General features: G+C 43.4%; 1 protein-coding gene across 4 annotated transcripts in view; it reads right to left on the bottom strand.

The window, feature by feature from the left end:
* tmem131 (transmembrane protein 131) overlaps window positions 1-17,861 on the bottom strand; it is a 168,310-nt gene that overhangs the window by 126,459 nt on the left and 23,990 nt on the right. For 3 of the 4 annotated variants that reach the window (XM_045697495.2, XM_045697497.2, XM_045697494.2), the window contains exons 4-5: window positions 9,736-9,804; window positions 3,462-3,582 (exon numbers count right to left, since the gene is read on the bottom strand). In XM_045697495.2, coding sequence (XP_045553451.1) covers window positions 3,462-3,582; window positions 9,736-9,804 — 190 coding nt within the window. The remainder of the gene's footprint in view (window positions 1-3,461; window positions 3,583-9,735; window positions 9,805-17,861) is intronic. The other variant, XM_045697496.2, reaches the window with a different exon arrangement.

Below are 17,861 nucleotides of genomic sequence, written 5' to 3' on the forward strand. Positions count from 1 at the left end.
GACTGCACCAGATTTTCCAGTTCTTTCTGTGAGATGTTACTCCACTCTTCCACCAAGGCACCTGCAAGTTCCCAGACATTTCTGGGGGTAATGGCCCTAGCCCTCACCCTCCGATCCAACAGGTCCCAGACGTGCTCAATGGGATTGAGATCCGGGCTCTACGCTGGTCATGGCAGAACACTGACATTCCTGTCTTTCAGGAAATCACGCACAGAACGAGCAGTATGGCTGGTGGCATTGTCATGCTGGAGGGTCATGTCAGGATGAGCCTGCAGGAAGTGTACCACATGAGGGAGGAGGATGTCTTCCCTGTAACGCACAGCATTGAGATTGCCTGCATCGACAACAAGCTCAGTCCGATGATGCTGTGACACACCGCCCCAGACCATGACGGAGCATTGTTGTTGCCATCCTGTACCTGTCCCGCAGGTGTGATGTTCGGATGTACCGATCCTGTGCAGGTGTTGTTACACGTGGTCTGCCACTAAGAGGACGATCAGCTGTCCGTCCTGTCTCCATGTAGCGCTGTCTTAGTAGTCTCACAGTACGGACATTGCAATTTATTGCCCTGGCCACATCTGCAGTCCTCATGCCTCCTTGCAGCATGCCTAAGGCACGTTCACGCAGATGAACAGGGATCCTGGACATCTTTCTTTTGGTGTTTTTCAGAGTCAGTAGAAAGGCCTCTTTAGTGTCCTAAGTTTTCATAACTGTGACCTTAATTGCCTACCGTCTGTAAGCTGTTCGTGTCTTAACGACCGTTCCACAGGTGCATGGTCATTCATTGTTTATGGTTCATTGAACAAGCATGGGAAACAGTGTTTAAACCCTTTACAATGAAGATCTGTGAAGTTATTTGTATTTTTACAAATTATATTTGAAAGACAGGGTCCTGAAAATGGGTATTTATTTTTGTGCTGAGTTTATAAAAGCAACAGATACCATTAATAAGAAGGGGCTAGAAGCGTCTTATATTGTGAGCTACTGTAACCGATGTGAAATGGCTAGCTAGTTAGCGGGGTGCGCGCTAATAGCGTTTCAAATCGGTGACGTCACTCTCTGAGACCTTGAAGTAGTTGTTCCCCGCGGCCTTTTATGGCGCGACGGGTAACGATGCTTCGTGGGGTGTCAGTTGTTGATGTGTGCAAAGGGTCCCTGGTTTGAGCCCAGGTTGGAGCGAGGAAAGGGACAGAAGTAAAACTGTTAAGACTACCAAGTGGCTAGGACAGGCAAGCCCCATACTATTGTGGAGGACTTAATTCTTCCTGCTCAGTGACATGGCAGGAGATGTTTTGAAACAATTACTGCTTTGCATACAAGCCAGTGAATTCTATGCGTTACAGCTGGATGAGTCAGATGTGGCAGGCCTGGCACCGCTCCTGGTATATGAGTCAACAGACGAGGGAATGCCTGACAGCTTGAAAGACGTTTTGGACACTACAGTGAAAATGGTTAACTGTGTTAAAGCAAGGGCCCTGAACTCTCATGTATTATCTGCACTATTCAATGATATGGGGCAGCGACCATGTAACGCTTTTACAACATACAGAAGTGCACTGGTTAAAGGGGCAAAGTATTGACGTTTTTTTTTTTAATTTAGAGACGAGCTTAAAGTTCTTTACTGACCATAACTTTCACTTGTCTGACCGCTTGACTGATGATGAGTTTCTCACACGACTGGACTATCTGGGGGATGTTTTTTCTCACCTGAACGATCTGAATCTAGGATTACAGGGACTCTCCACAACTATATTCAATGTGTGGGACAAAATGGAGGCTATGATTAAGAAGTTGGAGCTCTTCTCTGTCTGTATTAACAAGGACAACACACAGGTCTTTCCATCATTGTATGATTTTTTTGTGTGCAAATGAACTCAAGTTCACGGACATGTCAAATATGAACCTGAGTGAGCTGGGTGAGCAATTACGCAGGTACTTTCCGGAAACGGACGACACAAACAACTTGATTCGTTACCCCTTTCATGCCCTGATGACTTAAATGTAAATGTAATGCCCTGCCTCCAGTCCGCTTACCGATATCTGAACAAGAGAGCCTCATCGAAATCGCAACAAGCGGTTCTGTGAAAATTGAATTTATTCAGAAGCCACTGACAGATTATTGGATTGGGCTGCGCTCACGAGTATCCTGCCTTGGCAAATCATGCTGTTAAGACACTGATGCCCTTTGCAACTACGTACCTATGTGAGAGTGGATCCTCGGCCCTCACTAGCATGAAAACTAAATACAGGCACAGACTGTGTGTGGGAAATGATTTAAGACTGAGACTCTCTCCAATACAACCCAACATTGCAGAGTTATGTGCATCCTTTGAAGCACACCCTTCTCATTAACCTGTGGTGAGTTATTCACAATTTTTGATAAGCAAATAAGGTTTTATATGTAAGATGGTTAAATAAAGAGCAAAATTATTGATTATTATTATTTGTGCCCTGGTCCTATAAGAGCTCTTTGTCACTTCCCTTGAGCCGGGTTGTGACAAACTCACACTCATTCTTATGTTTAATAAATGTATCGTATAGTGTTGTGTGTGTTGCAGGCTTACAATGATGTTAAAAAACAACATTTGAGAGAGCGCTGACCCTGGTGCTAGAGGGGGTACGCAGCTGGAGGTTGAATGTTTGAAGGGGTACGGGACTATAAAACATTTGGGAACCACAAGAAACACAAACAATGGACATTGGACCGGTGGAAATGTGTCCTTTGGTCTGATGAGTCCAAATTTGAGATTTTTGGTTCCAACCTCCGTGTCTTTGTGAGACGCAGAGTAGATGAACGGATGTTCTCCACATGTGTGGTTCCCACCGTGAAGCAAGGAGGAGGAGGTGTGATGGTGCTTTGCTGGTGACACTGTCAGTGAATTATTTAGAATTCAAGGCACACTTAACCAGCATGGCTACCACGGCATTCTGCAGCTATAAGCCATCCCATCTGGTTTGGGCTTAGTGGGGCTATCATTTGTTTTCAACAGGACAATGACCCAACACACCTCTAGGCTGTGTAAGGGCTATTTGACCAAGAAGGAGAGTGATGGAGTGCTGCATCAGATGACCTGGCCTCCACAATCACCAGACCTCAACCCTATTAAGATGGTTTGGGATGAGCTGGACCGCAGAGTGAAGGAAAAGCAGCCAACAAGTGCTCAGCATGTGGGAACTCCTTCAAGACTGTTGGAAAAGCATTCTTCATGAACCTGGTTGAGAGGATGCCAAGAGTGTGCAAAGCTGTCATCAAGGCAAAGGGTGGCTACTTTGAAGAATCTAAAATATATTTTGATTTTTTAACACTTTTTTTGGGTTACTACATAATTCCATAGTTTTGATGTTTTCACTATTATTATACAATGTAGAAAATAGTAAAATAAAGAAACACCCTTCAGTAAGTAGGTGTGTCCAAACTTTTGACTGGTACTGTACACCTGGCACAAAGGCCTAACACTTACCCCATTCTGGAAAAAGGATGCATGAAAATGGGCAGTTGTTGCTGATATTGATATCAAACTAATTTCTTCTGAGCTGGGATTATTCAAGTAAACCTTTTCCATTTTTGGCATCCCCACAGGTCTAGAGAAAAAAAGGAATGAGCAAATAACGTGATCAAATCACATGACCCTAATAAAAGGTTTACATTACTATTATCATCATCAACACAACAGCATACTGACATAACGGAGAATAGCAATGACATACTGACATAACGGAGAATAGCAATGACATAATGGAGAATAGCAATGACATACTGACATAACGGAGAATAGCAATGACATACTGACATAACGGAGAATAGTAATGACATAACGGAGCATAGCAATGACATACTGACATAACGGAGAATAGCAATGACATACTGACATAACGTAGAATAGCAATGACATACTGACATAACGGAGAATAGTAATGACATAACGGAGAATAGCAATGACATACTGACATAACGGAGAATAGCAATGACATACTGACATAACGGAGAATAGTAATGACATAACGGAGCATAGCAATGACATACTGACATAACGGAGAATAGCAATGACATACTGACATAACGGAGAATAGCAATGACATAACGGAGAATAGCAATGACATACTGACATAACGGAGAATAGCAATGACATACTGACATAACGGAGAATAGCAATGACATACTGACATAACGGAGAATAGCAATGACATACTGACATAACGGAGAATAGCAATGACATACTGACATAACGGAGAATAGTAATGACATAACGGAGCATAGCAATGACATACTGACATAACGGAGAATAGCAATGACATACTGACATAACGGAGAATAGTAATGACATAACGGAGCATAGCAATGACATACTGACATAACGGAGAATAGCAATGACATACTGACATAACGGAGAATAGCAATGACATACTGACATAACGGAGAATAGCAATGACATACTGACATAACGGAGAATAGTAATGACATACTGACATAACGGAGCATAGCAATGACATACTGACATAACGGAGAATAGCAATGACATACTGACATAACGGAGAATAGCAATGACATACTGACATAACGGAGAATAGTAATGACATAACGGAGAATAGTAATGACATGCTGACATAACGGAGAATAGCAATGACATACTGACATAACGGAGAATAGCAATGACATGCTGACATAACGGAGAATAGCAATGACATACTGACATAACGGAGAATAACAATGGCATGCTGACATAACGGAGAATAGCAATGACATAACAGAGAATAGCAATGACATAATGGAGAATAGCAATGACATACTGACATAACGGAGAATAGCAATGATATAACGGAGAATAGCAATGACATGCTGACATAACGGAGAATAGCAATGACATAACGGAGAATAGCAATGACATACTGACATAACGGAGAATAGCAATGACATAACGGAGAATAGCAATGACATGCTGACATAACGGAGAATAGCAATGACATACTGACATAACGGAGAATAGCAATGACATACTGACATAACAGAGAATAGTAATGACGTTGCTGACATAACGGAGAATAGCAATGACATAACGGAGAATAGCAATGACATGCTGACATAACGGAGAATAGCAATGACATAACGGAGAATAGCAATGACATGCTGACATAACGGAGAATAGCAATGACATACTGACATAACAGAGAATAGCAATGGCATAACGGAGAATAGTAATGACATGCTGACAGAACGGAGAATAGCAATGACATACTGACATAACGGAGAATAGTAATGACATACTGACATAACGGAGAATAGCAATGACATAACGGAGAATAGCAATGACATGCTGACATAACGGAGAATAGCAATGACATAACAGAGAATAGCAATGACATACTGACATAACGGAGAATAGCAATGACATGCTGACATAACGGAGAATAGCAATGACATACTGACATAACGGAGAATAACAATGGCATGCTGACATAACGGAGAATAGCAATGACATAACAGAGAATAGCAATGACATAATGGAGAATAGCAATGACATACTGACATAACGGAGAATAGCAATGATATAACGGAGAATAGCAATGACATACTGACATAACGGAGAATAGCAATGATATAACGGAGAATAGCAATGACATGCTGACATAACGGAGAATAGCAATGACATAACGGAGAATAGCAATGACATACTGACATAACGGAGAATAGCAATGACATAACGGAGAATAGCAATGACATGCTGACATAACGGAGAATAGCAATGACATACTGACATAACGGAGAATAGCAATGACATACTGACATAACAGAGAATAGTAATGACGTTGCTGACATAACGGAGAATAGCAATGACATAACGGAGAATAGCAATGACATGCTGACATAACGGAGAATAGCAATGACATACTGACATAACGGAGAATAGCAATGACATACTGACATAACAGAGAATAGTAATGACGTTGCTGACATAACGGAGAATAGCAATGACATAACGGAGAATAGCAATGACATGCTGACATAACGGAGAATAGCAATGACATGCTGACATAACGGAGAATAGCAATGACATACTGACATAACAGAGAATAGCAATGGCATAACGGAGAATAGTAATGACATGCTGACAGAACGGAGAATAGCAATGACATACTGACATAACGGAGAATAGTAATGACATACTGACATAACGGAGAATAGCAATGACATAACGGAGAATAGCAATGACATGCTGACATAACGGAGAATAGCAATGACATAACAGAGAATAGCAATGACATACTGACATAATATTATAATAATAATATAATATTTGCACCCCAGTATTTCTACTTTGCATACTCATCTACTGTCAAATCTACCATTCCAGTGTTTTACTTGCTATATTGTATTTACTTCGCCACCATGGACTTTTTATGCCTTTACCTCCCTTATCTCACATCATTTGCTCACTTTGTATATAGACTTATTTTTCTACTGCATCATTGATTGTATGTTGTTTTACTCCATGTGTAACTCTGTGTTTTTGTATGTTGTCGAACTGCTTTGCTTTATCTTGACCAGGTCGCAGTTGTAAATGAGAACTTGTTCTGAACTGGCCTACCTGGTTAAATAAAGGGTTATATATATATAATATATAAATACCTGGTTAAATAAAGGGTTATATATATATAATATATAAATACCTGGTTAAATAAAGGGTTATATATATAATATATAAATACCTGGTTAAATAAAGGGTTATATATATATAATATATAAATACCTGGTTAAATAAAGGGTTATATATATATATAATATATAAATACCTGGTTAAATAAAGGGTTATATATATAATATATAAATACCTGGTTAAATAAAGGGTTATATATATAATATATAAATACCTGGTTAAATAAAGGGTCAGGGTTATATATATATAATATATAAATACCTGGTTAAATAAAGGTGAAAGAATAGCAATGACGTGCTGAAATAACGGAGGGGTGACCCCCCCCCTCCTTCCCTCCTTCCCTTCTCTGTGACAGTGATTCATTATATGACAGGTTTCCCTGTCCTTCTCTGTGATGACGAGGCGAGTTGGGAATGTTTAGAGGAAAGGGGATACCTAGTCAGTTGGAATGTATCTTCCGCATTCAACTCAACCGCTGTGAATCAGAGGAGGGCTGACGTAATCGACACCCACGTCTTCGGTGCCCGGAGTTGAGTTAGGGATTTTTTATTTATGTATTTCACCTTTATTTAACCAGGTATTTATATACATAACCCTAACCCTTTATTTAACCAGGTATTTATATATTATATATATATAACCCTTTATTTAACCAGGTATTTATATATTATATTATATATATAACCCTAACCCTTTATTTAACCAGGTATTTATATATTATATATATAACCCTTTATTTAACCAGGTATTTATATATATAACCCTTTATTTAACCAGGTATTTATATATTATATATATAACCCTGACCCTTTATTTAACCAGGTATTTATATATTATATATATAACCCTTTATTTAACCAGGTATTTATATATATAACCCTTTATTTAACCAGGTATTTATATATATAACCCTTTATTTAACCAGGTATTTATATATTATATATATAACCCTTTATTTAACCAGGTATTTATATATTATATATATAACCCTTTATTTAACCAGGTATTTATATATTATATATATAACCCTTTATTTAACCAGGTATTTATATATTATATATATAACCCTAACCCTTTATTTAACCAGGTATTTATATATTATATATATAACCCTTTATTTAACCAGGTATTTATATATTATATATATAACCCTTTATTTAACCAGGTATTTATATATTATATATATATATAACCCTTTATTTAACCAGGTATTTATATATTATATTATATATATAACCCTAACCCTTTATTTAACCAGGTATTTATATATTATATATATAACCCTTTATTTAACCAGGTATTTATATATATAACCCTTTATTTAACCAGGTATTTATATATTATATATATAACCCTGACCCTTTATTTAACCAGGTATTTATATATTATATATATAACCCTTTATTTAACCAGGTATTTATATATTATATATATAACCCTTTATTTAACCAGGTATTTATATATTATATATATAACCCTTTATTTAACCAGGTATTTATATATTATATATATATAACCCTTTATTTAACCAGGTATTTATATATTATATATATAACCCTGACCCTTTATTTAACCAGGTAGGCCAGTTGAGAACAAGTTCTCATTTACAACTGGGACATGGCCAAGATAAAGCAAAGCAGTTCGACAGAAACAACAACACAGAGTTACACATGGAGTAAACAAACATACAGTCAATAACACAATAGAAATAAAGAAAGTCTATATACAGTGTGTGCAAATGGCGTGAGGACGTAAGGCAATAAATAGGCCATAGTAGCGAAGTAATTACAATATAGCAGATTAACACTGGAGTGATAGATGAGCAGATGATGATGTGTAAGTAGAGATACTGGTGTGTAAAAGAACAGAGAAGTAAATAAAAACAATATGGGGATGAGGTAGGTAGATTGGGTGTTTGATGAGGTGAGTAAGGCATGTTTCGAGGAGGGCAGGGCAACAAAACATGAGGTCACTGAGTCTGCTTCCATTGTCAGTGTGGAATGCTCTCTGCCCACACACACACACACACACACCCCGTTACCACTGCCTGTATATCTGACTGGTAATCAAACATATTTATAGAAGGCTGTGCCCTGTTCAACAGAGACGAGGACGGCCCGTCCGACAGAGACGGACGAGGACGGCCCGTCCGACAGAGACGGACGAGGACGGCCCGTCCGACAGAGACGGACGAGGACGGCCCGTCCGACAGAGACGGACGAGGACGGCCCGTCCGACAGAGACGGACGAGGACGGCCCGTCCGACAGAGACGGACGAGGACGGCCCGTCCGACAGAGACGGACGAGGACGGCCCGTCCGACAGAGACGGACGAGGACGGCCCGTCCGACAGAGACGGACGAGGACGGCCCGTTCAACCGAGACGAGGGTTTAGACACGTTCTATTGTTTGGCTTCAATCAGACTCAGTTATTATGAAACTGTAAAAGAAGACTAGCTGATGAGAGAGAAATACACCAACACTACTAGGGGAGGGAGGGAGGGAGGGAGGGAGGGAGGGAGGGAGGGAGGGAGGGAGGGAGGGAGGGAGGGAGGGAGGGAGGGAGGGAGGGAGGGAGGGAGGGAGGGAGGGAAAGACTAGTGGGAGGAAGGGAAGGGAAGGGAGGGAAGGGAAGGGAAGACTAGTGGGAGGAAGGGAAGGGAAGACTAGTGGGAGGAAGGGAAGGGAAGGGAAGGGAAGGGAAGGGAAGGGAAGGGAAGGGAAGGGGAGGGAAGGGAAGGGAAGGGAAGGGGAGGGGAGGGAAGGGAAGGGAAGACTAGTGGGAGGAAGGGAAGGGAAGGGAAGACTAGTGGGAGGAAGGGAAGGGAAGGGAAGGGAAGGGAAGGGGAGGGAAGGGAAGGGAAGACTAGTGGGAGGAAGGGAAGGGAAGGGAAGGGAAGGGAAGGGAAGGGGAGGGAAGGGGAGGGAAGGGGAGGGGAGGGAAGGGAAGGGAAGACTAGTGGGAGGAAGGGAAGGGAAGGGAAGACTAGTGGGAGGAAGGGAAGGGAAGGGAAGACTAGTGGGAGGAAGGGAAGGGAAGGGAAGACTAGTGGGAGGAAGGGAAGGGAAGGGAAGGTACTTACTGTTCATGGAAGTCCAGAATTGGAGGCTGGAAGAGTATAGATCTGCTGTTCCCTGGATGTGGGGATGCACTGGAGGAGACAGGAGGACGACAGTGAGACAGGAAGAGTACAGTGAGACAGGAGGAGGACAGTGAGACAGGAGGAGGACGACAGTGAGACAGGAGGAGGACAGTGAGACAGGAGGACGACAGTGAGACAGGAGGAGGACAGTGAGACAGGAGGAGGACAGTGAGACAGGAGGAGGACAGTGAGACAGGAGGACAGTGAGACAGGAGGACAGTGAGACAGGAGGACAGTGAGACAGGAGGACAGAGTGCTGTTCAGGTTCAATGCTTCTCAAACTAAAGTGAAACGTACAACACACAGAGAGACATCACTTCCTGTTTCTCCCAAAGATAAACAACACTTCTACCGGGCTCTGGGCAGAGAGAAGCCCCTGATTGGTTGTCACAGACTGGCAGAGAGAAGCCCCTGGATTGGTTGTCACAGACTAGCAGAGAGAAGCCCCTGATTGGTTGTCACAGACTGGCCGAGAGAAGCCCCTGATTGGTTGTCACAGACTGGCCGAGAGAAGCCCCTGATTGGTTGTCACAGACTGGCCGAGAGAAGCCCCTGATTGGTTGTCACAGACTGGCCGAGAGAAGCCCCTGATTGGTTGTCACAGACTAGCAGAGAGAAACCCCTGATTGTAAAAACCCTTCCAAAAATACCATTCATTTTCCTCATAGGCTTTATCCAACTAACTATGGCAGGGTTAATGCCTACAAAAACATCCCATTACTTTCTCTTTATTGTCACTATATGTGGTGGTTAGCTGTCTAGCTAGCCAGCCATGTAAGTTATCTTGTTTAGCATAACAACATTAGAGGAAAGCCCATAATATTGTCACAGAGACTTCAGTCACCCAAGTCAATGGACTGTTCTCTCTGCTACTGCACGGCAAGGGGTACCGGAGCACCAAGTCTAGGACCAAAAAGGCTCCCGAACATGATTCTACCCCAAAGCCATACGACTGATGAACAATTTATAAAATGGCCACCGGACTATTACATTGTGCCCCACGCTCGTTTTGAACACTGCTGCTACTCACTGTTTCTTATCTATGCAGTCACTTCACCCCTACCAACATATAGCCTCCACATTGACTCTGTACCGTAATACCCTGTATATAGCCTCCACATTGACTCTGTACCGTAACACCCTGTATATAGCCTCCACATTGACTCTGCACCGTAACACCCTGTATATAGCCTCCACATTGACTCTGTACCGTAACACCCTGTATATAGCCTCCACGTTGACTCTGTACCGGTACCCCCTGTATATAGCCTCCATATTGACTCTGTACCGGTACCCCCTGTATATAGCCTCCACATTGACTCTGTACCGTAACACCCTGTATATAGCCTCCACATTGACTCTGTACCGTAATACCCTGTATATAGCCTCCACATTGACTCTGTACCGTAACACCCTGTATATAGCCTCCACATTGACTCTGTACCGGTACCCCCTGTATATAGCCTCCACATTGACTCTGTACCGGTACCCCCTGTATATAGCCTCCACATTGACTCTGTACCGGTACCCCCTGTATATAGCCTCCACATTGACTCTGTACCGGTACCCCCTGTATATAGCCTCCACATTGACTCTGTACCGTAACACCCTGTATATAGCCTCCACATTGACTCTGTACCGGTACCCCCTGTATATAGCCTCCACATTGACTCTGTACCTGTACCCCCTGTATATAGCCTCCACATTGACTCTGTACCGGTACCCCCTGTATATAGCCTCCACATTGACTCTGTACCGGTACCCCCTGTATATAGCCTCCACATTGACTCGGTACCTGTACCCCCTGTATATAGCCTCCACATTGACTCGGTACCTGTACCCCCTGTATATAGCCTCCACATTGACTCTGTACCGGTACCCCTGTATATAGCCTCCACATTGACTCTGTACCGTAACACCCTGTATATAGCCTCCACATTGACTCTGTACCGGTACCCCCTGTATATAGCCTCCACATTGACTCGGTACCTGTACCCCCTGTATATAGCCTCCACATTGACTCGGTACCTGTACCCCCTGTATATAGCCTCCACATTGACTCTGTACCGTAATACCCTGTATATAGCCTCCACATTGACTCTGTACCGTAACACCCTGTATATAGCCTCCACATTGACTCTGCACCGTAACACCCTGTATATAGCCTCCACATTGACTCTGTACCGTAACACCCTGTATATAGCCTCCACGTTGACTCTGTACCGGTACCCCCTGTATATAGCCTCCATATTGACTCTGTACCGGTACCCCCTGTATATAGCCTCCACATTGACTCTGTACCGTAACACCCTGTATATAGCCTCCACATTGACTCTGTACCGGTACCCCCTGTATATAGCCTCCACATTGACTCTGTAACGGTACCCCCTGTATATAGCCTCCACATTGACTCTGTACCGGTACCCCCTGTATATAGCCTCCACATTGACTCTGTACCGTAATACTCTGTATATAGCCTCCACATTGACTCTGTACCGTAATACCCTGTATATAGCCTCCACATTGACTCTGTACCGGTACCCCCTGTATATAGCCTCCACATTGACTCTGTACCGGTACCCCCTGTATATAGCCTCCACATTGACTCTGTACCGGTACCCCCCTGTATATAGCCTCCACATTGACTCTGTACCGGTACCCCCTGTATATAGCCTCCACATTGACTCTGTACCGGTACCCCCTGTATATAGCCTCCACATTGACTCTGTACCGGTACCCCCTGTATATAGCCTCCACATTGACTCTGTACCGGTACCCCCTGTATATAGCCTCCACATTGACTCGGTACCGGTACCCCCTGTATATAGCCTCCACATTGACTCGGTACCTGTACCCCCTGTATATAGCCTCCACATTGACTCGGTACCTGTACCCCCTGTATATAGCCTCCACATTGACTCGGTACCTGTACCCCCTGTATATAGCCTCCACATTGACTCGGTACCTGTACCCCCTGTATATAGCCTCCACATTGACTCGGTACCTGTACCCCCTATAGTCATGTTATTGTTATTTTATTGTGTTACTTTTTATCCTTTTTTAATTTAGTTTATTTGGTAAATATTTTTTTAAACTCTTCTTGAACTGCATTGTTGGTTAAGGGCTTGTAAGTCAGTATTTCACTGTGAGGTCTACTACACCTGTTGTATTCAGCATTTCACTGTGAGGTCTACTACACCTGTTGTATTCAGCATTTCACTGTGAGGTCTACTACACCTGTTGTATTCAGCATTTCACTGTGAGGTCTACTACACCTGTTGTATTCAGCATTTCACTGTAAGGTCTACTACACCTGTTGTATTCAGCATTTCACTGTGAGGTCTACTACACCTGTTGTATTCAGCATTTCACTGGGAGGTCTACTACACCTGTTGTATTCAGCATTTCACTGTGAGGTCTACTACACCTGTTGTATTCAGCATTTCACTGTAAGGTCTACTACACCTGTTGTATTCAGCATTTCACTGTGAGGTCTACTACACCTGTTGTATTCAGCATTTCACTGTGAGGTCTACTACACCTGTTGTATTCAGCATTTCACTGTGAGGTCTACTACACCTGTTGTATTCAGCATTTCACTGTAAGGTCTACAGTTGTTGTATTCGGCACATGTAACAAATAAAGTTTGATTTGATCATTAGGCCAATGTCAGCAAGTGTACTCGCTAGTTAGAGTTAAAGCTAGTTAGTTAGTCCACTGTAGCCTGACCTAAACTCTGTCCTCTACCACTGGCTGTAGTGTGGTTGCCAGGACAAACATATTTTCACGATTTCACTAATATCATCGAAATTAATAAATCATAGCACTTTTTTATTATTATTATATATTTATTTTTTTAACCTTTATTTAAAGGTTAGGGTTCATTCAGTAGTTTTTACCTTAAAGTATAATCCGGTTTAAAAATAAATGTTAAAAATAACTATTCCGTGTTTCTACACCTGTATTACTTGCTGTTTGGGGGGGTTTTAGGCTGGGTTTCTGTACAGCACTTTGAGATATCAGATGATGTAAGAAGGCCTTTCTAAATACAATTTGATTTGATTTATATTCCTAAAACATAGATTGAAAAATGATACATTTTTGATTGATGGCCGTGTCTCAAAAACACCGGTTTTAACTGTCCAGATTCATAATCAATATGTTGAAGATCAATACATAAAAGTTACTCCCTACACACACACACACACACACACACACGGGTTTCTATTACTAGTATTCTGCTAAATTAGTACCTTGTAAAAGTACACATGCGCCAGTATTTACCAAGCGGTCACTCCACACTGGAATTGATTAACTTGTTCTACTGTAATCAATGGCGCGTGCAAATGAATCCCTCACATCGATACTGTATTGAAATCAATGGAACTGGGACAATAACTGCAGCCAGCGTTTGTGCTTTTCTTAATAACAGACAAACCTCAATGAACTCGGGTATAATTACATCCTACTGTGGACAGATGACTACCTGTCGCAGTCATTCATCAACACCTCTGTTCCTGTCACGTCCTCACCATAGTAAGATGTTATTTTCTATGGTAGAGTAGGTCAGGGCGTGTTTTGTGTTTTGCAGTTCTATGTTTAGGTTCTAGTTTTCTATTTCTATGTTGTTGTTTTTTTTGGGATGATCTCCAATTAGAGGCAGCTGGTCCTCGTTGTCTCTAATTGGAGATCATACTTAAGTAGGGTTTTTTTTTCCCCACCTGTGTTTGTGGGTAGTTGTCTTCTGTTTAGTTTATGTACCTGACAGAACTGTGCGCTTTTGTTTTTCCTCTTTGTTATTTTTTCTTTAGTGTTCTGAGTAAATAATAAATATTCATCATGAGCACTCAACACGCTGCGCTTTGGACCCCTCTCTACGACAGCCGTTAACACTGAGGAAATGATTTCGGTAGATACGGAAAAGAGGAAAAACTGACTTGAACTTTTCAAACCAATCACCACCTACCTGAGGATTTATGACAGTAATTTAATAGGATGGTTATAAGAGAGAGAGAGGCCCTACTAAACACTTCCCTGAAACAAAAAACTAGACTTACTACTCAGTGCACAGCAAACCACCACCAGACTGCAAAACACCCTGCTAACAATATTAACAAGTGATCAAATACTAACGACAACAGGCCAAAAAAACCACACAGCATGGACAGGAACTCAAGGTAGTGTGATGAGTTACCTATGAATTCTCAGCACTGAAAAAAAAAGTCTGAAAATACTTCAGAGCACAAGACCAGAGAGATAGATACAGGACAGGGGATTGGAGGAGAACAAGACCAGAGAGATAGATATAGGACAGGGGGTTGGAGGACCAGAGAGATAGATACAGGACAGGGGGGATTGGAGGAGCACAAGACCAGAGAGATAGATATAGGACAGGGGGTTGGAGGACCAGAGAGAAAGATATAGGACAGGGGGTTGGAGGACCAGAGAGATAGATATAGGACAGGGGGTTGGAGGAGAACAAGACCAGAGAGATAGATATAGGACAGGGGGTTGGAGGACCAGAGAGAAAGATATAGGACAGGGGGTTGGAGGACCAGAGAGATAGATATAGGACAGGGGGTTGGAGGACCAGAGAGAAAGATATAGGACAGGGAGCACAAGACCAGAGAGATAGATATAGGACAGGGGGGATTGGAGGAGCACAAGACCAGAGAGATAGATACAGGACAGGGGGGATTGGAGGAGAACAAGACCAGAGAGATAGATACAGGACAGGGGATTGGAGGAGAACAAGACCAGAGAGATAGATACAGGACAGGGAGCACAAGACCAGAGAGATAGATATAGGACAGGGGGGATTGGAGGAGCACAAGACCAGAGAGATAGATACAGGACAGGGGGTTGGAGGACCAGAGAGAAAGATATAGGACAGGGGGATTGGAGGAGCACAAGACCAGAGAGATAGATACAGGACAGGGGGGATTGGAGGAGCACAAGACCAGAGAGATAGATACAGGACAGGGGGTTGGAGGACCAGAGAGAAAGATATAGGACAGGGGGATTGGAGGAGCACAAGACCAGAGAGATAGATACAGGACAGGGGGGATTGGAGGAGCACAAGACCAGAGAGATAGATACAGGACAGGGGGGATTGGAGGAGCACAAGACCAGAGAGATAGATATAGGACAGGGGGATTGGAGGAGCACAAGACCAGAGAGATAGATAAAGGACAGGGGGATTGGAGGAGCACAAGACCAGAGAGATAGATATAGGACAGGGGGGATTGGAGGAGCACAAGACCAGAGAGATAGATACAGGACAGTGGGGATTGGAGGAGCACAAGACCAGAGAGATAGATACAGGACAGGGGGGATTGGAGGAGCACAAGACCAGAGAGATAGATACAGGACAGGGGGGATTGGAGGAGCACAAGACCAGAGAGATAGATATAGGACAGGGGGATTGGAGGAGCACAAGACCAGAGAGATAGATATAGGACAGGGGGATTGGAGGAGCACAAGACCAGAGAGATAGATACAGGACAGGGGGTTGGAGGACCAGAGAGAAAGATATAGGACAGGGGGATTGGAGGAGCACAAGACCAGAGAGATAGATACAGGACAGGGGGGATTGGAGGAGCACAAGACCAGAGAGATAGATACAGGACAGGGGGTTGGAGGACCAGAGAGAAAGATATAGGACAGGGGGATTGGAGGAGCACAAGACCAGAGAGATAGATACAGGACAGGGGGGATTGGAGGAGCACAAGACCAGAGAGATAGATACAGGACAGGGGGGATTGGAGGAGCACAAGACCAGAGAGATAGATATAGGACAGGGGGATTGGAGGAGCACAAGACCAGAGAGATAGATATAGGACAGGGGGGATTGGAGGAGCACAAGACCAGAGAGATAGATATAGGACAGGGGGATTGGAGGAGCACAAGACCAGAGAGATAGATAAAGGACAGGGGGATTGGAGGAGCACAAGACCAGAGAGATAGATATAGGACAGGGGGGATTGGAGGAGCACAAGACCAGAGAGATAGATACAGGACAGTGGGGATTGGAGGAGCACAAGACCAGAGAGATAGATACAGGACAGGGGGGATTGGAGGAGCACAAGACCAGAGAGATAGATACAGGACAGGGGGGATTGGAGGAGCACAAGACCAGAGAGATAGATATAGGACAGGGGGATTGGAGGAGCACAAGACCAGAGAGATAGATATAGGACAGGGGGATTGGAGGAGCACAAGACCAGAGAGATAGATATAGGACAGGGGGGATTGGAGGAGCACAAGACCAGAGAGATAGATATAGGACAGGGGGATTGGAGGAGCACAAGACCAGAGAGATAGATAAAGGACAGGGGGATTGGAGGAGCACAAGACCAGAGAGATAGATATAGGACAGGGGGGATTGGAGGAGCACAAGACCAGAGAGATAGATACAGGACAGGGGGGATTGGAGGAGCACAAGACCAGAGAGATAGATACAGGACAGGGGGGATTGGAGGAGCACAAGACCAGAGAGATAGATATAGGACAGGGGGGATTGGAGGAGCACAAGACCAGAGAGATAGATATAGGACAGGGGGGATTGGAGGAGCACAAGACCAGAGAGATAGATACAGGACAGGGGGTTGGAGGACCAGAGAGAAAGATATAGGACAGGGTGATTGGAGGAGCACAAGACCAGAGAGATAGATACAGGACAGGGGGGATTGGAGGAGCACAAGACCAGAGAGATAGATACAGGACAGGGGGTTGGAGGACCAGAGAGAAAGATATAGGACAGGGGGATTGGAGGAGCACAAGACCAGAGAGATAGATACAGGACAGGGGGGATTGGAGGAGCACAAGACCAGAGAGATAGATATAGGACAGGGGGATTGGAGGAGCACAAGACCAGAGAGATAGATATAGGACAGGGGGATTGGAGGAGCACAAGACCAGCGAGATAGATATAGGACAGGGGGGATTGGAGGAGCACAAGACCAGAGAGATAGATACAGGACAGGGGGGATTGGAGGAGCACAAGACCAGAGAGATAGATACAGGACAGGGGGGATTGGAGGAGCACAAGACCAGAGAGATAGATA

Source organism: Salmo salar, chromosome 16 (assembly GCF_965601325.2).
Source record: "Salmo salar chromosome 16, fSalSal1, whole genome shotgun sequence".
In the NCBI taxonomy this organism is placed as follows: Eukaryota; Metazoa; Chordata; class Actinopteri; order Salmoniformes; family Salmonidae; genus Salmo; species Salmo salar.